This window comes from Pyxicephalus adspersus, chromosome 10 (genome assembly GCF_032062135.1).
Source record: "Pyxicephalus adspersus chromosome 10, UCB_Pads_2.0, whole genome shotgun sequence".
NCBI lineage: Eukaryota > Metazoa > Chordata > Amphibia > Anura > Pyxicephalidae > Pyxicephalus > Pyxicephalus adspersus.
Window position 1 is genome coordinate 16,547,565 of NC_092867.1, and position 24,637 is coordinate 16,572,201.

General features: G+C 39.0%; 1 protein-coding gene across 1 annotated transcript in view; it reads left to right on the forward strand.

The window, feature by feature from the left end:
* CPXM2 (carboxypeptidase X, M14 family member 2) overlaps positions 1–24,637 on the forward strand; it is a 57,020-nt gene that overhangs the window by 7,171 nt on the left and 25,212 nt on the right. Inside the window, exons 3-6 of the mRNA XM_072423864.1 lie at positions 5,611–5,709; positions 7,700–7,809; positions 9,711–9,850; positions 20,600–20,684. Of these exons, the coding sequence (XP_072279965.1) occupies positions 5,611–5,709; positions 7,700–7,809; positions 9,711–9,850; positions 20,600–20,684 (434 nt within the window). The remainder of the gene's footprint in view (positions 1–5,610; positions 5,710–7,699; positions 7,810–9,710; positions 9,851–20,599; positions 20,685–24,637) is intronic.

Genomic DNA, 24,637 nt, shown 5'->3' on the forward strand with positions numbered 1-24,637 from the left:
CATCATGGTGTTGGCCCATCTCACTCACCATCATAGTGTGGGCCCATCTCACTCACCATCATAGTGTGGGCCCATCTCACTCACCATCATAGTGTGGGCCCATCTCACTCACCATTATAGTATGGGCCCATCTCACTCACCATCATAGTGTGGGCCCATCTCACTCACCATCATAGTGTGGGCTCTGCAGAAGCGCACATAATGAGGCAGCACCATTACCACTGATGCATCCAGAAGGACAGATGAAGAGGATGTACTAAGCTGACAGCTTCTGTCATTTTGTTGGCATGTTAGGCTGCATTGAAGTTTCATGTTCTGGACAGTTAATTCTCTATCCATTTCCAGTCTACAATCCCAGCCAAAAACTACTGAGCCTCAGCCTAGGCAGTCACACGTCATCCAGCCAATATCATCCACTCAGTGAGAAGCCACGTAATACAAGACAGATGAACAAGGCTAATCATTCTAATATAATCCTATCACATCATCAAAGCTTTCACTGAGAAGCTATAAATCACTTTCCTCTGATAATACACAGTTACAATGACACTGTTGTTGCACATGAACTGTATTGTAGCTCAGACAGGGAACACAAGCATGGAGTGTTGTTCCAGGAATTTTCAAATGGATCTAAACTCAAGAACAGAGAGATGGAACATTTCAACTCAGCAGTCCTTATCGATAGCTGCAATAGGCCCGGTTCAGACTTATGGTTGACCACCATCTCACTGCAGCCTGGGCCGTGCTTTCATTCTGTGCATGTTTTTGTGGTTGCAATGGGGTTGGGTTCCTGGAAGCAGCATGTTGCTTCTGCCCATACGGTAGCTTTTCTTCTCCTAGAGAAAGAACCTGCCACAATCACAATGCAATGTTGGTCCTGATGGTCCTGACAGTAACACCATTCCTGTGACAACAATCACTCAGTGTATAATATCAGATGAGTAGACAATATACAAACCTTTAGCACCAGATTTAGGGCTTGTGCATGCTCATGGATGTGACGCTGTAAGTAGCTCCTGGCCCCACCAAAGAGTACAAGGGCAGTTGGGGTCATTTGTTTCCTGCTAGCTGTGGGAACCTTCTGACGCCACCTGGAAGCCAATCCAAACATTCCCTTATAGGAATAGTTTTGTGCTGTCCAAAATCCTTATATAAAACTTAGGGGGTGAAAAATTTGAGAAAAAAAAGGATTTTCTCTTAGCAAAGTGAATGAGGTCTGCTGACCTCAACTGTCCAATCATGTGCATTCTCTATCATTTCCGTCCACACAATTGGGTAGTCTTTACAAAATGAATGCTCTCCACATTTACGAAGCCAAATGAATTCTAACTTGCTAATTGATCATTTGCTAAGTGAACAGTCTAAACTCCTTTACTAAAAAAACAAAATTGTCTTATACGAAGTAGTCATAATATAGTACAGTTACAATGTTATGGACAAAACTCATTTAAAATTTTTGTTAACCTTCCCTGACTGAGCCAAATCCTCTTTTGTGTCTCACACACTCCCCCTCCTAGACACTGCAGATCACAGTGGGAGGGATTCAGTGACACAGGCGGTGCTATCTATCCATAAAGCAGTGGGTGGGGCTAGGTGTGTCTAGGTGCTGATTGACAGGCTACAGCCACGCCCCCTGTATGTTAGTTATCCCAATATAGTGTAGATAAAAACAGCTTACATGAGAGTGGCAACTCAGCTCAGAATTCATAAGCAGTGCAGAATTGTTCCCACACCATTATAGGAATCTGCAATACTTTGACTTCGCTGGCAGCATCACCAGGTATTCATGGGACTTTGCTGGGGAATAGAATAAAACAGTAAGTGTGGATGCTTTTATAATTAAGTGTTGAAGAACATATTTTTTATTAGTTCTACTTTGAGTTATTTTATCCTTTATTTCAGACCTGACACATTAATGTTCACTTCCCATCCATCCTCCATCCGTTTCCTTATATCAAACTGGTGAAATCGCTGCCGTTCGTTTATACGCAGCACAGAAGAGAGTAAGTTCATAATTCCATACAGCTCAGAGCTATGTGTCTTTAATAAAGAAGTCATTATTGGTGACAAAGCATGTGACAGAGAAAAATGGAAGTCCCCAGGCGTGTATAATATTTAACACACAAAGCAGGAGTGTGACTGACAAAGCTGGTAGCAGCGTGTCAACCCAGCCTGATAGAAAATGTAAAATTATATCTACAAGGAATTTAGTAATAAAGCTTTTCCCCAGATTAATGACAGCTCTATGGAAGCTGCCAACATTGCAGTAAGTTATCCAGATGATGTGCTACTGAGCAGGTGCCCTGCATGGAATGGAATGTGCACGGACTCCGGTATGGTACGTCTACCGTTATACAAGGCGGGCAAATGTATCTCTGCTCTGGGAATTTGTGTGCACACTGGTGTACCAGCCGGGACTGGCAATTCTGGCATTTGCCAAAAGGGCTGCTGTGCTATTCAAAACCTAAAGGCTGGTAAGAGTCCTAAGAAACCCTCCCCTACTGTAACCTGTCTTAAAACCTCATCTCCAGCCTTACCAACCATCTTGCACAGATGTACAGACTCCCTCCTTTACTGAATTTGCTTCATCTGATTTGACTGCACACTGAGAACTTCTTACAGTGTGCAATATATTCAGGAACAAGTCAGGGAGAAACTTCCTGGGTCAGATCGAACCCAACTCTTCTACCTGGGGAAATCCATTACTAATCAGACTTTTTCCTGCCCCCATGCGCAGGAGAGGGATGCCTGCGCTTTAGTGAGGAAGAGGTAAGTGTAATACAGTTAACATAAGAAAATATTTATTACAACCATTTCAATAATTTAATAACATCAGTTCCTTGGTATTAAATATTCAAGGGTCCCAACGCATTTCACAGATATAATTAACGTATTATAAATATTATGATAACTGATTGGAAATAAATTAGTATTTCTCTAACACACGTGACACTCTTTTTTTAACTCCTCCGTAATTTTACTTTCTTACTTTTTATTCCTTTGTATTTCCTACATGTAATGTTGAACCTCGAAATGTGTCGGGACTGATTGAAATTCATGGGACTAAATATTCCATTATTTGTTTATAGGCGTTTATTGACAAAGGATGTTAATAAGCTAATGACAATTAATGTTGAGAATTTTGACATATTGACAATTATGTTAACTGGTTGGAAATAAATGATTATGTTTTTCACATATGCGCCACTCTAAGCCCTTCTTTTTTCCTCATTCCTCCACTGTTATTGTACTCACTCATTTCAATAGAGGTGTGGCACAATTAATATTCGGGGGGTTGTCACCTAGTTATATGATATTAAATAGGGAAGTTTGCATGCAAATATAAATCTTCTGTATACTATCCTGCACTAACTGCAGGAACTAGGTGATTATTATTAATATTCATAGAATGTATTTATATAGCGCCAACATAATACACAGTGCTGTACATTAAATAGGGGTGGAAAATGATAGAAAGATACAAAAAGGACACAGTAGAAGAGGAGAAAAGCCATATGATGGAGTGAAACTTTACAAATCCAAAAAGCAAAGAAGTTGGCACTTATGGTTCTTTGAAAATCCCTTTTAGTTTTGTTCCACACCAAACCAATAATGTGTTTTGCAATTACAGTGATCACCTTTATCAAAACAGCAAATGAAATGTTCTGCTGACTATATGGTTATATTTAAATTTTGCATTTCAGAAAAATTGCATGGTTTTTAATTTTGTATTACTTGGGACATGTCACCAAATCTTCAGCAAATTTGGTGACTATACAATGAATAGTGGCTTTGTAATGAATGACCATATTTTTGCTTATGTTTTCTCTCCCTGTGCGTTGTACATCCTGTAGACCCTATAAATTAAGTTCCTGTAGATGTCTGCCTATTCAAAATATTTACAATGGTAACCACAGTGCACCACACCAGGGCATTGATTTGGAAATTTGGCACCACTTGTGGTCCAACTTGGAAACAAGCAGAAAAGGTTAAACTGAGTGAGCATCTTCGATCTAGGAAAGGTAATGCACATACGAGGGGGTGCTGAGAAGTTCCTGGCTTTGCCCAGAAAGAAGAGAGCCAGAGTTATGAAATACCATGCAAAAAAAGGATCCCTTTGGTCAATTTTCCACGGCGTTTCGTCTTAATTGCCTCCTTCAGCTGGTCCAGGAGGTTAGCATAATACTGTCCGGTGATACTAGATCCCTGAGGTAGGTAGTCCACCAACAGAATACCGTCTTTTTTGGCCGATTTCTGGGTTTGGAACTTCTTTGGCCGTGGGGATCCGCTGTGGCGCCATTCCTTTGACTATTCCTTGGTTTCAGGATCATAGATGTAGAGCCAGGTTTCATCCTCAGTCACTAACCTAGTCAAAAAGTCCTGTGCAGCTTCAAAATGGGCCAAAACGGCTTTGGATGCTTCAACTCGTTCCTTCTTCTGATCACTGTTCAAACATTTTGGCACCCACTTTGCTGAAAGCTTGCACATGTCTAGGATAGTGGTGACAACAAACTCAACATGCTCCCGTGACATGTCAAGTATCTGGGCTATCTTTTTTGAGGGTATTCGCTGGTCCTCAATAATCAGTCCATGGACAGCATCGCAGGTTGCCGGGTCAGTTAAAGTTGGGGCGCCCACTGTGGGCCTCATCTTTAACGATGAAATGCCCAGTCTTGAAACGAGATATCCAGGTTTTGACAGTGCTGTAGGAAGGACATTTCTCCCCCAGTGTTTGTGACATCTCAGTGTGAATGTCCTTTGCTGACTTTCCCTGAAGAAACAAAAACTTCGTGACGGCCCGCAACTCCTATGACGTGAAACTTGCTTGTCCCTCTGCTATCACAGCTTCTTACTAAAAGATAACAGTTTTAAGAATCGCAAAGACCTGATATTTGCACCGTTACATACTAAGATATTAGGCTGTCATATGCCCCCACACTCATTTTTCTATTTCACCTGGAAGGGGGCAAGCCATGAACTTCTCAGCACCCCCTCATAAATTCATATTCAAGTAGGCTCACCAGTAATAATACAATTAAAGGCAGGGAATGGAAAAAAAAAATTCACTTTCTATCATTACAAAAACATATTTGGTGTAGGTACCATTGCTGAGACAGGAGGAGAAGAGGACCCTGCCTTGAAGAGCTTACAATCTAGGATACTGAGAACTTTATGATTAGAGAATAGAAGATGATGGTTTGGGGTAGGCTTTGGGAGCTTGTGACTAAGGTTGGACAAGTTTAATAAAGAATTAGTGTAGCTAACACATTTCTTGGCACCCAGTATGGGAAGAAGTGATGAGGACAGAAGTTGATGGGGTTTACTTGTAGATCAGAAATGCAGATGGAACGTGACCTATGAAATGCTTCATACTCATCTCTTATAAACACATATACTGTATACATCAACCCAAAGACACAGACATCTGACAAAAGCATTGCATATTTTATTAAAATACACTTCATATGACTATAGTACATATATTTATGCACTGATGGGGACTGCAAGATTTTTTGTGTCGTGTTTGTGACCTCTCCCAGACTTGTATAATGAGATTTTAATCAAATGGACATTGTAATAACATAACTGTCTCTTTCTTGTTTCCTTCAGCCAAAAACAGTAGCAAGAAGAAAGAGAAAAACAAGAAAACCTCAGAGAAGTTTGTTTATGAAGAGAGCGAGGAGAAGACAGTGCAAGATGTCAGAGAAAGTTCGTGAGAATGTATTTCTGTTTCCTTACTCTGAAGAGGACATTCTGTGTAATATGTTATCTTATTGTGAAGGTGCAGAGACGGGGAAGATTGTTTAAACATTGTCATCCATCTCAGCATAGAAATGTTTTAAGTCCATCTGTCATTTCATAGAAGAAAAATGGTGGCAAATAAAAGATAAGTTCTGCAAATACAGCAAGGGTATTTGGAATTTTAAAGGTGACCAAACTTTCATACTTTTCAACTTTAAATATATTCTTCAATAGACAAACATTATATAAATTCAATTTGTACCAATGCCTTAGGAAACCCAAACATCACTAGTATTTAAACACTATTTGTTTTATGTCTGGATTGGACATGCTGCATAAATAAAAGAAATAAAATGTTACAGTGTGCAGGCCTTATAATAACTGATAAAAAAGAGTTTTTTCCTTATAAATTTCTATTGAAGCTGTCTTACTAGGACCTCTAATCCTTGTTCTCTATACACTATTAATATCCCAGGTATTTAAGATGCTGGAAAGCAGATGGGAACATTAACGCTTTTGAACTATGAGATCCTGCAAAGTCACCATTCTCTTTCATGCTTTATGTGATTCTTTGATGGAGGGAACAACTAATGACCTTGTCATCTCTTTAATCTTCCACAATCCCTCTCTTTGCTTATCAAATTCAGACAGCTTTATAAATACTTCTTCTGTTTGTAGCTGCAGTGAGTACTGCAAGTTTACTTTAGATTGAAGCTGATATCAGCTCATGTGCAAATGGAAAATCTTACCCTTTCTTTAGAAAAAGTCGGCTGCCTTATACAACATGAATGAGCCTGGCGGCTGATCTCCGTGCTAGGGCTTTCCAGCACTGCCGGGGGCTTTTCCTATTAAAATTGCGGCTTTCCGTTCATTATATGTGGCTTTATAATAAGCCAGACTGCTGCAGGAAGACAATGAATCTTTCATACCTGCTATGGAAAAATACATATTAGTGCCATATTTTACAACTGCCACCACAGGAAGTGTACCAGTACATCAAGCATCGGCTATAATTTGGGGTTCCTGTAGATAGCTGGCAATGCTTAAAAGAAATATTTCTCAATTAAACTTAATTATTACATTCCATATTCATCAGTGGGATGTTTAGAAATGCCATTTAATTTAAAGTACAGTTTAATTCTATTTAAATAGGAGAATACACCTGTGCTATATTAAAAAAAGGCCAGAATGTTGATTCTCATGATTGGTTATCCTGATCCAACACTAATACAACAGAAGTGGGCATTTTATTTAAAATTACATTGAAATAGCTTTGAGTCTGGTAGAACTTTCTCTAACACAATTGACCAAACTCTGTAATTCGTTCGAATTCATGGGTGGTAGAATGATTTGTTTTTTTGTAAACTATAGTTTTATTGATTTTAAGCAAGTAAAATAACATACAAAAGACAAAATACAAAAAACGTACCAACACAATGGAACCGAACAAAGAATGATTTGTTTTTGATGATGATTTGCAACCATATTTGTTATTCTCAGTGGCTGAAAATTGACATACTGCCTTGGCAAACATCAAATGGTCTTTGAGTACTAGTAAACATTTTCAAACAGCTTATGGTTCTTGTTATGAACCTACACAGGTGGAAATGTGTGAAGGGTAGAAGAAGAAAGAGGTTACAATATTTTCTTGTGTTTGATGAGAGTAGGGACCTCTGGCATCCCTGATGGTCATTATTGTCTTCTAGACAAATATAAACTAAGGTAGAGAGCATGTACCTCTAAATGGATTCCAGCGATACCTATTTAATTTGCTTCCATAGGCAAATTAGGCTACATGCAGCCCAATTGGAATGGAATAAATGGATATTAGAACTGGAAGGTTGCTTGGTCAACTTAATGCCCTTTTAATGCCAATTATTCAGTAATGCCATAGAAGTCTACACATTCACTATATAAATGTGTAATAACCAGGCCCCATTTCTTGGTCTTCCAACAGGTTGTCCTCCTCTGGGGCTGGAGACCTTAAAGGTAACAGACTTTCAGCTTCATGCTTCTACGGTGAAACGTTATGGTCTAGGAGCTCACAGGGGACGCCTCAATATCCAGGTAAATTTCTCTTTTTTGCACTGGTAAATAATAGAATAATGGAGATAAGAAATTGAATGCAACCTGGGATGCATAGTCTGGAATTGGTTTTACTCCAGCTATGTTCTCTCTAAATTGTCATGTGATGGTCAGGAAACGTTTTGTTTAGTACACTGGTGCTGTAGCTTTCTTTTTTTATTGTGACATTCCCAGCTTTGGGGGACCTCAAAAGTTGGTGATCAGGTAAATAGACTTTCATGTAACACATATAACAATTCAAATACATTTTTAGTTCAGTTTAAAGTGAGGAAATTATGTCACCCTGTAACCACCCTGAAAAGTGAGAGAAATTGGCTGAAAACATGAATGGTCAGTGTAAAAGTAGCCAGAGATGCAATAAAGTGTCCCCAAGAATTAAAAACAAGGAGATTTCGTACTTTTCTCAATCGTGGTGTCCCCCATTGTAGCTCACCTTCATGATTTTCCCTTTGGATAGAAGAAATGTCCCAGGATTTGAAGATTTGTCCCTGGAAAGTTCTATCCCTAGGAATAATTTAATTTTCTGGCCAGCTCTACCATAAAACTCATCAGTTGTGCTTGTTATGTTAAATTCTCATCATTATGTTTTCTTGGCTTCTTACATTAATTCCTAAGAAGAGCAGCATGAAAATCCGAAAATAATTGTTCACTTTCCAGTAAAATAAACATGTCTTTGTTTAATATATAGTGATTTGCAGTCTTCCAAGAAGCTCGAATATACAATCTAGCTGCAAAGTGAGTAATTATTTCTAAACGTTGACAGCTAAGATATTGCTAACAAATCTAAAAACTTTCCCAGCCTTAGAGAACCCTGACCTGTGTATAGACCAGGCATTGGGCAAACTTTGGCCCCCGGCTATATACGGCCCATTAGGCTTTTTTATCCTGCCTGTGGACCTCTCTCTCTACTTCAGCGGCTCCGCTGAAGTAGATCTGCGGTCCGCGCCTCTGGCCGGTGCTCCCCCGAGCCGCTGGGGGGCCGCACCGGCCAGAGCCACTGACCATGTCCCCTGTACAAATCCCGGGCTTGGAGAAGTGGGCAGAACAACCCACCCACTCAGAGGCTCAGATCTGCGATGGGAGAGTGGGGGGGGGGGCTATGCCATCATGACGTTCAGTGACACCCGTCTCGGCGCTCCATCCATCTGATCCCGGCCTGGTCCCTCTGCCAAATTTTAGAACCCATTGTGGCCCCTGAGTCAAAAAGTTTGCCCACCCCTGGTATAGCTGGTATATAAAAATTTGGGGCATCCAATATGAATTACACTGGTCATATACCTGTTTGATATATATATTTTTTTAAATTTAGATGTTAGACTAGTAATAACATAGAATCTAAAATAATAAAAATACAATTAGGGCACATAATTTGTCTTTGTAGCTGGCCCTGGTGAAGCTCGGGGTGCAGTTGGGGAATGGTGCAGGCTAAGTGGTGGGCATTAATATCATGCCATAGGCAATGAGCAGCCAATAAGGGTGCTCCATGACTTTTACTATACAAACATGCAGACCTGTGTTTAGTGGGAACATAAGGCCACATCTGTACATTGCAGTTGTTGGATATCCCTACTAAACCTCTGGATTTTTTGGAGGAAGTGTTGATGTCTTTATTGCATGAGCAGATGTTCCACTTTCCCAGAAAAATATTTGAATCTCACGATGAGTGAAAACTGTCTATACATGGAAAAACCCAGAAACTCCTCTTTTTCCCAATACTTAGATTATGTAGCAACACTTTACATACTCAATAATTCACAGGTAAAATAGGAGGAATGAAGTGCATTGTATAATTACATCTTTTGTCCTAGGTTGGCTTTGGTACAGTATTAGCTTTGATAATAAGTTTAAACACTGCTAACTCTAAATGTGCTCTTTTTGCCCAGGCAGGGGTGAATGAGAATGATCTGTTCGATGGTGCTTGGTGCGCAGGAAGAAATGATCTGCAGCAATGGCTAGAAGTGGACGCAAGAAGACTTACCAAGTTTACAGGGGTCATCACGCAAGGCCGGAACTCGCTGTGGCTGTGAGTATGCAATCCTTTTCTTTTAGAAGTGCAGAGAATGAAGCAAACCAGATAATTCTCCTACATCAAACAGCAGTTTCTATGGCTACCGTGCTAATTATTATTTATTCCCTAATTATGCCCTTTGCAGGTAGGAATAGTAACCATTTTTTTCTCCTTTCACATTCCTCTATAAATATACCTGTTACTGTCCTGCCTCGGGCTGTTCTATGGCAAGCAGAGAATAGTGAATCCATCCACAGATTAGAATAGTTCTACTTCTGGGACTTACTGCCAAGATCCATTGACTTCAGCTGGAGCCTAAAAAAAAATAATGATTGCACCGCTGTCCCACATCTCATCTTATTTTCCTGAATTCTCCCGTTCTTGGCCCCATTAGTTTCACTGTTCCAGCGGGACTCAGATTAGACTATTGTTTCAACGGTTATGCCTTTGCTTTGGGTTCAATAGTATACAAAAGCCCATTACAAGCACTATAATCTAAATATTCTACTTGTATCAAATACCATGGTGAACCCCATTCTGCATGGGAATAGACAGTCGTGAATTGGTTAACAACACATACATTACAAAGTGTATATATACAATTTGTATATAGGGCTGTATATAGTGAGGAAGGATTTGGTGTGTTATAGCAAGAACAATAAAACCCACAGAAATATGTAATAAAAATAATTTTACACATGTGGCTTCTCTTCCTATGTGTGACATTAAACTCTATCTCTGATATACTGTAATTAATAATAGAAGGCTTCTTACATCCAATGATAATAGTTTTCGTATCTGGGTTACTAGCTTTTCATTTGTTGAAAACATGGGAATTTGATAGGATTTTTATGGGGCCGCCTGTGTTCCTTGCTGCCTTCCATTGCTTGTTTTTACATCATGTGCGGAAAGCTGTATGGACAATCATGAGCGTTTTCATCATTGTAGATCTCCTGACATGTCCTGAAGAAGCGGTCACATTTGCCGTGAAACGTGTCGACTGTTTTAACACCACTCTTGTTTGTTCTGTTAACATCACAGGAGATTGGATGTACTATGTATACAAAAAAAAAAAATTTATGCAGCTGCTCCCATCATTGTTGCTATTTTGTACTTGAATAAAGGTTTTATTGGTTTATACCGGATTCTAATTGGCCTTAAAAGTCCCACTATTGTGTGTTTTTGTTTGAAGTATAGCTTGTATTAGGGATGTGGCCTTGCAAATAGAATGATAGAGGAATTTGTACACTTTTTTACCTATTATCATAAAAGCTTATAGTATAGAAGAAGAAACAAATAAAAGAAAAGGCATGACATAATTAGGGACGAAGATGTTGAAGTTGTCATAATTTGCAGTATTGTAGTTAGAAATTATAAGGACTTTGATATGTTATGGCATTCAGAACTCCAACATTTTTAATTAAAAGACATGCAGGTCACAATTACAATCACAACAGCCCCATTGTGTCGCCGAGAGGCAATACATAAAGGTTGTAGTCAAGACAAGAGGTTGAGGAGTTGCCCCAAAGTCTTAATTGAGCAATTAGGGGGCATGGATGGAATGGTAACGTATGGGGACCACATACCATACCCAAAATACATAGCCTATGGTACCACATTGTACCCAGCACACACCAAACCCAATACTGTTATCAAGTATCAACCCTTTGTTTTTTTAACCTATTAGATTAACCAAATACTTTGGATTTCTACATGACTATTTTAGATTTTTACTTAGCCCTCTCTAGCCACTGTACTTCAGCCCTATTCTGTGCAAAATTTTCCCAAGGCACACCATTTACTGCCTCTTCCATACACTGTGAATTTCAATTTCCTGTGCAACCCTCATTTGCTTCAATTTCACTTGCAGTACACGTCATCCTTCTGAGCTGTATAGTTGGTGCTGTACATAGAGTGCGTGATACGTCAAACTCTAAGATTGAAAATGTATATATGACCCTTATTAAGTCTACACTGGTTTGGGAAATAAATCTATACCTTGAGTGGGAAATTAACTTCAACTTACTGCAGAGAGGAAATTCAGGGTGCTCTGCCCACCTTTATTGGTCAACACAGCAACAAAAATAAGCAAAATCGTCACAGGGGATCAAAGTCGTCACAGCACGACTAGAAAACACAATTTTCTTCCTCCTGGCTCGCTCTGTTTGTCCTTCAGACCTTAATTTTGGGAGACCTCCTGGGATCTCCTTCACACAGGTTACCCACAGCCTGTTCATCTGAGCCACCTGGCCTCAGTCTGCAATTCCCCCTCCCGATTGAAAAGCAGGTGCCTTTTTATTATCATTGGCCAGGTGCACCAGAGCCTCTACCAATTTCTGGCCTGCAAATGGGGTGTCTGGTCCATCCATTCCTTCCAGGAGGCTCCCGGCCTGGATCGCAAATAAAATGCTGCAAATCTGCAGCTACACAATTACTTACAATTACCCTGTCCATGCCATTTAATCCTTTTTACAGGGAAAAATGAGCTGCTGTTGTGTTTAATTTGGAGCTTGTAGGCAGTGTCTCTTATCAGCATGAACTCAGAGACCACATGCAGCAAATGTAAAAACCTCTTTAACAAACATAGTAAAGTCAAACTACTTAGTAAATGGAAACCTGCTAAAGATTAGCCTGCTGAATTCTAATAGTTAACATAGGATAACATGTTGAGTTTTTTCATCCCTTTTGCGATAGTCCTCTTTAAACTCATATTTTGCATGTAAAGTTAAAACTAAACTCTGGACACAAAAACATTAATTCAAATTATTTCCTAAATAGCCACAAAAATATATATATCTACTGTGCCTATGCAAAACTAGTTATTACCATAGATTAGTAGTAGTGGCATTATCACTATTCTGCACATAACTTGTATGGAGAGCAGAGCTATGGGAAGGACCCAGCAGGCTCACTTTCTATAGGCTTCCTGCAAATAAATACAGGGGGGCGGATACAAGACCATTCACCCTGCACAAATTAAAGCAGCAGTGACTGGTCTTGATTACAGGAAGCTTCTCGCAAAGAGGTACAACTTTACATTATATTATGGATATAGAAGAGATAAATAAGGCACGTCAATACAGAAGTAAGAATACACATGCATTATGTAGTTAGACATTGTTGGCTCATGCACCGATTTAGCTTTAACATTAATATTATTGGTTTACTGAAGTTTATGTTAAATTTAGTCCTCAGTGACTAAATTCCTCCTTTGGTTGTTGGAAACATTAGCTCCACTTTTACTTAAGTTTTCAATATCAGACCTAAATATTAATCCAATTCCAATTTAAAAGTAAGGATTATTTAACAACAAATGATTGACTTCTAGAAGCGGAATTTGTAACAGTTGTAAAATAGAATTCCATTAGTAGTGTTACCAACTTTCCAAACGTATAGTGATTGTTAAATGCCCTGATGTCTTTTTTTCCATTTGCAGCGTGAATTTTATAGCCTTGGGTTTTATAGCTTTCTTGTGAAATGGTTGTGATTTATAGCTGAGCTTTACATCTGATGTTTTGGCTGCAGTAAAAGTTTCCTCTTTTCTTGTAATCTGGGGGGATTAATGGGTACAACATTGAAGAGAAGTGCTTTTGTGTAAAGTGCAGTAACCCAAAATATTCAGATTTCATTTTATTGATGCCAGATAGGTGAAGTATTCTGTTTGCTTGATGTTGATTACTGTAATTCAAATAATATATTTTTTCTTTAAATAACTCTTCTAGTCTGGATAGAAGGAAATTTGAGTTGTAACATTCAGTACCTTTCACAATTGTTATGCTTTGTTAACATAATTGTTGTGTTAGTACAACCTGTTCATTTTGAATTGGCTGTGAATGCACTACAGTGCATTAAGCATTGTTATACCAGAATTTTAACATCTGTGCATTTGGTGTGCTATACCTGTTGCTCCATGAATGTATATTGGGGTGCCATTCAAAATAAATGGATGTGCACCCCCCACACTTATACCTATGTGTTAAAAGCTATACATCCACAACACATGTGTACATGCAGCCTCTGTGTTCTTCTGCCTGCCATTGGTGTTTGTACGAGGAACTTTGCTGTCCTGGTAGAGTCAGAATCTGGTTTGCTGATTCAGTGCAAAGTTTAGTAATTAATAGCAATAAGGTTTCCATTTGCTGTAGTTAATTCTTCAGAAAAAATATTCAGAGGTCATTCTGATGATTTGCAGCCACCCCACATCCTTCTCATACCAAGACAATTGTCTGCTCCTGTTTCCAAATTGCTGACACTTGGATTATAATAATATATTAATGGTGATTTTTAGTAACTTATCTTTTTTTTTCAGAGCAATAATCATAATGCAAATAAGCATTAGCTTGAAAATACAAAAACCAACTGGGAGAGGGTTGGGTCTGTACATGGGTCTGCACGCTGACTCTTCTGCTATACAGATGGATGCCATCTTCAGGGTGGACTTTTAGGTGGACATGCGTTGATCCAGTAGAATTTGTACAAGCAAATGAGTTCTCTCTAATAATTCATTTGTTTTATATTGGCTAAGGGTTCCTTGCTTTAAATTACTGTATTGTGTATTGCATGTAGATATGAATATGCCGATCAAAAATGTTATTTTCTGGACAATTAGGGGTTATTTATAATAAAATATAAAACAGAAAGAACCAGAAATGTGATTCTGATGAATTGCTCATGGTGATTAAAATTCATAAGTTACTCTCCTCACTTACTATTCTTCTTAACGGACGGAAATTGAAAGGAAATCTCTTGAATGTGGCGCAATACCTTTCTATTCAATGCAAAATTAAAATAAGAGTTAAGGTTTTAGTTATTCTTAAACCCAAATTTCCAACAATTAACTTTCTCTTACTTGACATAACCTCAACCCTAACACCCCAACCATGAACCCTGTTCTGTCTTATCATCTTCTCCCCTAGCATCAAAACTAGTGGTCTGACTATAGTATTCATATTAGTAACTATTGAGAATTTATTCTATTCATTTATAGCAATCTGAAATCTTGTTACGATTAATTATATTTCGAACAAAAACACATAATAGTGGGACTTTTAAGGCCAAATGGAATCCAGTATAAACTAATAAAACCTTTATTCAAGTACAAAAAACCAACAACAATGATAGTAGCAGCTGCAAAAAAAATTCTTCACACAGTGCATCCAATCTCCTGTGTAGACACCAACAACAGTGGTGTTAAATCGGTCGACGCGTTGCGCGGCGAATGTCACCGCTTCTTCAGGACATCTACAATATATGGACACATATTCAACTTTTTTATAAAAAAATAGATAAAACATATAGTAATATATATTATGTATAAGTATCTTTCATTTTAACAAAGAACCATAGTTGTACTAATTATTACCTACAATAATGGAAATGCTTATGATTGACTTTTTTTACAATTAGTTATATGACTTTACACAGCATCATTTCTTTTTGCATTGAAAAAGTCCTTTATGTTTGTCTTCCCTTTCTATCTACCTCAAAAATGGCTTTTCTTTCTATATTCTTACTATTTATTAAAGCATTGTTTATTACATATATGAAGGAAATAAATGAGCACAGATTAGCATAGCTTGGTTATTAGAAACAAAATAAATCTGTTGCCTGATCCTGTCTCCTCCTGCTGCTTCGCACCTTGTCATTCCTTTCACAGCTCTGTGCTTTATCACACAATTTCTGCTCCTTCTTGGATTTAACTCACACAGATAACTTTGGATGTGGATGCTGAAGATTAGATGCAATTTTCCTTGTGAACACAATTTCTATACCAAACGCAGCGCCAGAAATCACAAGCTCCTGTTATGTTCCCCCAAATGCTGTTCTTTGGTCCCCCGGCCTTGATGTCTTATCATGTGGCCCTAATGTTAAGATACAGCACATCCATGGAGAGAACTTCCTCCCATTCATTGGGTTTCCATGTACTTGAAGAAAGCAGAAAATCATTTTTCTGTGCTTTAAAGAAAATTACTTTTAGCCTACACAGAGGTTTATCAATTCCAAATTTAGAGATGAAAGAAAAGTGAATTTTTGATCCTGGGTCAGGGTATTTTCACTTACTTTCATTGTCTTAGCTCATTTCTGGTCTGTGATCTCTCACAGATCTGTATTAAAGTGACCATTTTTATCTTTAGTTTCGGGAACTGTAATTATTTAATATTAAGTGAAAAGTTTAGTGTAGAGAGAGCAGGTCAGAGCCTGAGGCAGTGTGAGAACAAGTCGGATCTCACCTTTGCGGCAGCAGTTGTGCGTAATATAAGGTGTCATATGCTGTAATTCCCATTAATATTGCCTGTCAAAAAAGTCCCCAAGCTGGATCTCTCCAAGGGAGCTGTGTCATATTCAGGGGTGTCTGAAGTGCAATATTCTGGGTTGGGATGTTATGATCCAGGGTGACTTCATTTGGTCAAGTCCAGCAACCTTATATGCCCAAAAAATGAGGTCAGCTGGCTACCTGAAGATACTGAATGACCAGGGCTTTTTTCTTCCCTGATGGCACTGACGTATTCCAAGATGACAATGCCAAGAGAGGTTCGGGAAGCATGAGACATTTTCACACATGGATTGGCCAAAAGTCCAGACCTTAACCCCATTGAGATTCTTTGGGTTGTGCTTTAGAACTCTTTACACAGCACTCCCCCATCATCAGGACAAGTTCTTGGTGAAAAAGGTAATACAACTTTGGGTGGAAATAAATGTTGTGATATTGCATAAGCCTATAAAAACTATACCACAGAAAATGTGTGCCATAATCAAAACCAAGGGTGGTCCAATGAAATATTGAAATATTTTATGGACAGGCAGTGTATAATAGGCATTTAGTGAGCAATAGTAGATGGATTGCCACTGCTGAACCTTCTTTCTGCAAATGTTGCGGCCCAGTGTCTTTAATAATTTCTCAAAAATAAACAGCAGCTTTGCCAAATTACAAACTTGTTCCAGGTTAGGTTAAGTTCAGACGAGCAATAAGGTTGTGGGGTGGTTGTCCTGTAAAACTAGAATGTAGTTGAAATCCTACATGTAATGTCCTACCCACATTCACCCAAAGGGAAAGAATGTGGATGGTAGTGGGTGGTTCAGTATCAATGAATGCTGCCCGTTTTTTTATAATAAATGATGATTTATTAGGAACCAACACAGTGGGTGCCGAGTGGCTGGCAAGGTTCCAAATGCCAGGAGCCACCCAGTATGTCCCTGCCACCTGTCCTAATCTCACATAATGAAGTTTGCAGCAGCCAGGTGTTTTCTGTTTTCAGCACTAAGCAACCTTTGCATTGCTCTCAGCACAGATTTGTTTTCCTATATAACAATGCTGCATAGTTCTAGAACTGTCTTTTAATTCACCTACAAATCTGTAATTCTAGATTTATTCTGCTTCTTACCAATAAGACGTGCAAGCTGTTGTTTTACAGGTTCAGCAATGCTACACAACTGTCTATTAATTTCCTCTTCAATTAGGTAAATCCCTGAAGTCCAAGGAGATCCTCCTGACTCCTCTGACCTTAACCCTTTTTCTGCTGATTTTAGGGTTTGCCTCACATTCTCTGTGCGTGGTGAGATAGGCACATAGGCGAGAACAGGTGTCGCGGAGGAGGTATCTGTCTCTCTCACTTGTTCTATTTACAAGGCACCAGCTGTTTCTTTACAACAGACTAGAGATGTGACACACAAATGAGAAAACACACACACACAGTTGGTTGTGTTCCTGGAATCAGAGCTGAGCTTGTGGTCTGCCTGGAACGAGAAGGTTGTTGGGGTCCAAGTGATAGACAAGCTTGTCTTATGCCCATCTCTTCGTGATTCATCGCTTTACCGTCCATGCAGCAATCTCTTTATAGGCTGATACCTCATGAATTATTACTACTTCTAGATATGACACTATATTGGTGCAAGGCTTCTGTTTTTATGCCAACATAAGACTTTATTTGAAAGGGAAGGTCAGAAATGGCTGCACACGTATATATCTGATTGCAGAATTACTTTAATGCAAAGAGAAAATACTGGCAGATTGCATGATTTATTTATAACCAAATGACATGTTGGTAGTAAGTCACCATTGGCCAGATTGTTTTGTAATGTTTCCAGTAGCTTCCTCAGCTCTAATAAATTTCAGGAACAAACTCCATGTGCATGTAGTTTGAGGGGACAGGCTTAGTGGAGGTGGCAAACCATGCATCACCCATGGAAACCCCGGATCAGTCTAGGCAGGTTTGTCCTTCACTTTCATTCTGCAAAGCACTAAACAAACTGCTCGCTGTATGTTTATTTAAAAAGGATGAAAAAAGGACCTTAACATGGTTAACACCAAAGTGCTTACTCATAGGATCCTTATACCTAAGCACTTGGAGTGCATCATGTCAAGGTGAGGATATCTGCATCCTTGTGCTGATTTTCTTTGAATGCCCATACACGGAGCAGGTCTGTTTTACATTTACACACATTTTCATGTCTATTGCACTGGGCAAGGTTTGTGGAAAAGAAATGCTTTACTGCGGGCAATGTTTTCCTGGCTCCCTTGGAGAGGAAATGGTTGTGAATATGGACAGTAATCAAACAGAATTTGGAAAGGCTTTGGGTGGCAAGTCCATGGCATAAAAGAATAAAATACCTGCTTGTATGAGCCACTTATGTCAATTCTTGGTGAACAGGGTGACTTCTAATGGGTCCCCAAATAGGCAAACCATGTTTCTTTATAACATTTTATCAGTGTTCAGCCTTTTGACCAAGCAGCAGGTTCTCACAGCAAGGAGCCTCCAGCATAAGTCAACCAAGATATACAAAAGGCAAATGACAAATTAGTGTAATAATAGTAGGTTTTATCTCCAAGTGTTTGTCCAAAACTCTACAAAGCCTCTGGTCTACAGGTCACACATCAAAACATAATAAATAAATCAACAAAGTTAGTTTCCTCCATAGCTGACACACCATGAGTGAGACATCACACAACCCCACCAGCCTGTGCTGCACTGTGGCCACATTCCTGACCCCTATTAGAGCTAAAAAGGCATTAATGGCAAAAAGTTTTTCAGAATAAGGGAACTAAAAGTAAAAGTCACTAAGTGTTACAAATGAACCATGACTTGGACAAGTGAGACCCTACACAGATATACTCAAAATGATTTTAAACCAAGCAAGATGATATACATGTATAGAAGGTCGACAATGGCATCCTCAGTGTATTTCTAATACCAGGAATCTGTTAACAATATTGGAATACCAAAAGCTTTGCTGTTGTCGTTGCTAGCTGGGACTATTGCTTATGTGTTCTTTCCACAAATCTGGCCACAAATCTGATGTTAATATTTTGCTTTCTGCTGAACAACCCTTTTATTGGGTGCTGGATTTCCACAGCTGCACCATAGAACGTGCAACAGCTGGAATCTGTTTCCTGGTGGTATTCCTTCCAGGATTTTACAAATCATTCACAAACACCGATTGTATTGGCATTCACTGGAAATCTGAATTGAGAATAAAGATGAGGAAACACTTTCATTTGCAATACTATTTTTTTTTTTAACATGAACCTTATAAGACACACATTTATTAAATGACCAAAGTACATCTAAACCCAATCACTAATATCTCATAATAATGTTATTTAATTTTTAAAAATTGTTTTAATTCTTTTTTCAATGTTTAATAATCCAAATAATACTTGGAGAAGTTGTTATAAGTGATCTTGTTTAGGCTTTTCCTGTTAGCTCCCAATTGTGTTAGAACATTGTCACTGTTGGAGATTACCGCTGAGGTCAGTGCTGAGATGCAAAAAAAGTATGGAAAGTGATATTTTACCAAAGACCAATCATTTAGGATACATAGTAGTTACCACCTGTGAACCTTCCTGCAGTTGAGATGCAGTGTCTTACTTGTGGCCACCCAAAAAAAATGAATGGGGTGTTTGTGGGTGGCAAATTATCGCCCAATGCTGCCCATTGTTGTATGGTAAAATTCTGCTTCATTAGGAACCAACACAGTGGATTGGGCCAAAGGCTTGGGAAGTCATTTCTCTCTGCCCGAATTTACCGCTCGAATAAAACAGGGCAGCCAGATATTTGCTATTTTTATCAGCCAGCAAACCTTTGGATTGTCCCAGTATGGATTTCCTTATAACAATACTTTCCTGGTTACCAAACGGGTTCAAAATCCATCTACAGATCTATAATTTTAGAATTCTTCTATCTGCTTCTTACCAACAAAACATTCTTTGCAGGTTGTTCCTTTTCAAGTAAATAGATCTTTCATATTATATGAAACACAGAATCAGCCATACACTTGGGCCCCATTCACACTGTGCTGTCCATTTTTTTTAAAAAAGCATGCACATTGACTTGCCTATTGATGAGTGTATCATTAGGACAATCTAATAATTCAAATAAGCTGCCCAATGAATAAAAACACAGAAAAAAAAAAAAATATTAAATTAAACAAAAGTGCAGCAGACAGAGGCGTATGGTAGTGGATTGGAATGCAGTACTTTGCATTGCATTTGTAGTGTTATAATAATGAATAGCAATGTAGAGCACCAACACATGTGATACGTGTAGCAGTAATTAACACGTTTCCTCGTGCAAAGGCATGTTTTATCACAATGCACTGGTGGGAATAAGCCTATACTGGCAATTAAAAATAAAAACTGGAGCAAAGGTAGAGCTGACATTTTTATTGCACTCCAGGTTTTCCAGGTGACTATTACAGCAGCTTTGTATATTCACTAGTTGTGAATGTGTTAGATGTTAGAATTCACTAAATGTATTTTCTTCATAGGAGTGACTGGGTGACGTCTTTCAGAGTGATGGTCAGCAATGACAGCCACAGCTGGGTGGTTGCAAGGAATGAAACTGGAGATGTGGTAAGGCCCTTACATTCATGTCTGTATATAGTCGTACGTTGGGATGTCTTTGGTTAAAAAAATTCTTTAATTACTAGAATATAATATTGATTTTCATACCTTTTAGCATATTAAGTAATGCACTGTAGAGGACTGTACATTTTAATGACAGTTTTGCAGGCCGCACTGCCATGTGGCATAAGCCCTATTGCGTAGTTGCCAAGTATCTTTCTTTATTCAAGACAACCTGCCAATTTTTCAGACTGTCCCATGAACCCATGTCCTGTGGAATGTCCCAAGCCAGGCAGGGGGGCAGTTCACAGGTTGACGCAATTCACACCACCATTTTTTCTCACTACAGGAACGTGTCCAACTGGATTCTCTAGTAATGTTACCAGCTATGCAACTGTCACCATAAATTAGTAGAAGAAATTTAAAGTAATTGCCGACTTCTTTTTTTCAGTTAATCAGATCTTTCAGTCAAATAGCATCGTGTGTCTACAACATTGCATAATTGTCACTGGAATCCATCAGCAAAAATCCAGTAGAGAAACTTTTTTTTTCCAATAAATTCTTCCCAATTAAGCATATCTACGAGGGGTGCTGAGATGTTCCTGGCTTTGCCCAGAAAGAAGAGAGCCAGAGTTATGAAATAACATATTTATTAAACATATTCCCCCCTGAGACTCATGCACTGGGTACAGCGTAGTTGCAGCTTTTCTAGATCCTTCAAATTAAAGTCCTTTGGTTGGGCTGCAAACCAGCTCTCAGCAGTATCTTTGATGTCAGAAATGTCCTCAAAACGTTGCCCCTTCAGGTGTTTCTTCAAATTTGGGAACAGATAATAGTCCAAAGGGACCAGGTCAGGTGAGTAGGGGGGGATGGTGGACCAATTGGAAACCCAGGATGTTTAATTTGGCAGCCGCAACGTGTGGGCAGGTGCATTGTCCTGCTAAAAAAGGATCCCTTTGGTCAACTTTCCACAGCGTTCATCCTCATTGCCTCCTTCAGCTGGTCCAGGAGGTTGGCATAATACTGTCCGCTGATACTAGAGCCCTGAGGTAGGTAGTCCACCAACAAAATACCATCTTTGACCCAGAAAACCGACGCCATTACTTTTTTGGCCAATTTCTGGGTTCAGAACAACTTTGGCCGCGGGGACCTGCTGTGGTGCCAGCCCTTTGACTGTTCCTTGGTTTCAGGATTATAGATGTGAAGCCAGGTTTCATCCTCAGTCACTAACCTAGCCAAAAAGTCCTGTGCAGCTTCAAAATGGGCCAAAACGGCTTTGGATGCTTCAACTCGTTCCTTCTTCTGATCACTGTTCAAACATTTCGGCACCCACTTCGCTGAAAGCTTGCGCATGTCTAGGATATTGGTGACAATAAACCCATCACGCTTCCTTGAGATGTGAAGTATCTGGGCTATCTTTTTTGTGAATATTCGCTTCTCAATAATCAGCTCATAGACAGCATCGCAGGTTGCCGGGTCAATTGAGGATGGGGGGCGCCCACTGCGGGGCTCATCTTCAATGTTGAAAAGCCCAGTCTTGAAACAAGATATCCAGGTTTTGACAGTGCTGTAGGAAGGACAATTCTCCCCCAGTGTTTGTGACATCTCATTGTGAATGTCCTTTGCTGACTTTCCCTGGAGAAACAAAAACTTCATGACGGCCCGTTACGCCGACGACATGAAACTTCCTTGTGCCTCTGCCATCACAGCTTCTCACTAAAAGAAAAACAGTTTTAAGAATCGCAAATATCAGGTCTTTGCGATTCTTAAAACTGTTTTTTCTTTTCACAGTTACATACTAAGATATTAGGCTGTCATATGCCCCCACACTCATTTTTCCATTTTATCTGGAAGGGGGCAAAGCCAGGAACTTCTCAGCACCCCCTCGTATAGTGCCATGCACAGTGTCTTCTTAGTCTTCCATGTAAAAGGCAATGGATTGAAGCATAATATGATACCAAAAACTATTTTTTATTTTTGCTGTTGCTAGCAACTTTAAAAAAAATAAATTGAAGTTGAGCTTTAGGCTTTTCATTATCAAAAAAACAAGGGTTATGGAGGCTTGCTACTAATGTACCATAGAGTTGAATAATGGCATTTTGTAAAGGGTTAGCTGGCTCAGGTCACTTTTATTATTTTAGGATTTTTATTGAATTTGGCTGCAAGTTTTTTAATCAGTTTTTGCTCATATTATTCTTCCTTAACCCTTGTTTGAGTGGTTAATGTTACTTATTCATAAGCTCTTAGTGGAATCTTGAGAAGGAACTGAGAATCGTACTCCGCTGCCAAGTTTCATCTGGAAGGAAGACTCTTTCCATAAAACCCCACTTTATGAAGCTGTGGTTTTACTAGCAGTGGTTAAGTGCACAAAATCCTTTTACATATTACAGATGGGAAGAAACAGGGTTGCCGGGTCACTTGCTGAAATGCGGCACATGTGAAACTCATATACAGCATGGCAGTGAGCTGCTTGTAGTAATTAATTTACAGACATAGACATAGTTTAGACATAACTGCCTAATTACCACAAAACATCTGAAAACTGGGTGTTCTATTCAAGTAATCCAATCATAAGAGAAGTGAAGGGAGCTGCCATTGCTAGGCTCCTTCTGAAATGCTAACTGCCTGGGTGTTATCCAGATCCTCTGCTTCAGTACAGAGTCAATGATGAGGAACGAGCAGAAAAATCAGAGACAGTCAAAGCTTCATTGGTGTAATGTGTTGGTAACTCCAGGTACCAAAGATGTAAATAGCCAGGCAATTGGTAATTTCAGAAGGTCAATACTAGCTGCCTTTATTTTGTTTCCAGTACAGATTTTCTGTAATACAGAACTAAGCTTAAGTTGGGTGGGTGAGTTTTTGCCATAATCAGCAAGTATGCACAGCAAACTTGGGAATTATTATTATTAATAAACATTTTTATAGCGCCAACATATTACGTAGCCCTGTACATTATATAGGGGTTGCAAATGACAGATACGGACAGTGACACAGAAGGAGGAGAGGACCCTGTCCAGAAGAGCTTACAGTCTAAGAGGTGGTAAAGTATCATGGCACGCACCTTTTTCTAAGCTCCTCTGTGTCCTCTGAAGCCACCATCTTTACCATTGACTCTTCCAGGTCCAACATTTTCAGCTAGTGGGTTGCCACTGATGATATTACATTGTCCTCAAAATCTAAAAATCTATTCGAGGGGTTGCCACAGCTCTGCACTGCATGGCCTCATTGAGTGGTAAGGGTAAAAAAAATCCACCACAAACAGGAAAAATGTTTTTTGTTAAAAAACTTTTCATCTCTATTCTATCAAAAACGTCTACATCCTGGTGACTTTTTGTTTTTTTGTGTTTAGTTCCACCTAAAGAAAATTGTTTAGAAGTGTTAAGATGTTAAAAGAAGACCAAAATTAATTGTGTTATATTGTGATAAATGAACCCCTGGCTGGTTTGTGTTTTTATTCTTTATTAAGTTGTTTTCCCTTGAGAATTTCCTAATCACTTGTGGACTTTGGGCATAGGTGGTATATCCATATCAGCTTAATCTAAATTCTTGGTTATATCTAGTATGCCCTGAGCTTCTTTTCTGGCTGGCACTTCCATAACTGGGTACCACGCTCCTGTGTAAGTGAACAGTAATACTTCCCATACACAGTGGGTGAATGTCTTATAAGAAGTCATAGTGTTATGAAAATAGTGAAATAAGCAGATTGTTTGATGGATGATTGACTAATTAGTTGTAGGGGTTTCACTAGGTGAATGAATTAGAACTAACTGAATTTCTGCCAGAGTAATGTATCCAGATTTGATAAACTACATTTATTACATAATCAGGAAACAAACTTGGATCCTCAACTGGACATACATCAGAACACTGCCCATTGCTTATAAATGCCCACGTTGCATATTATTTCTTGTTGTGTATGGTGCCCAGTCTTTCTTTTCTGAGTAGAGAACTAAAATGGTATA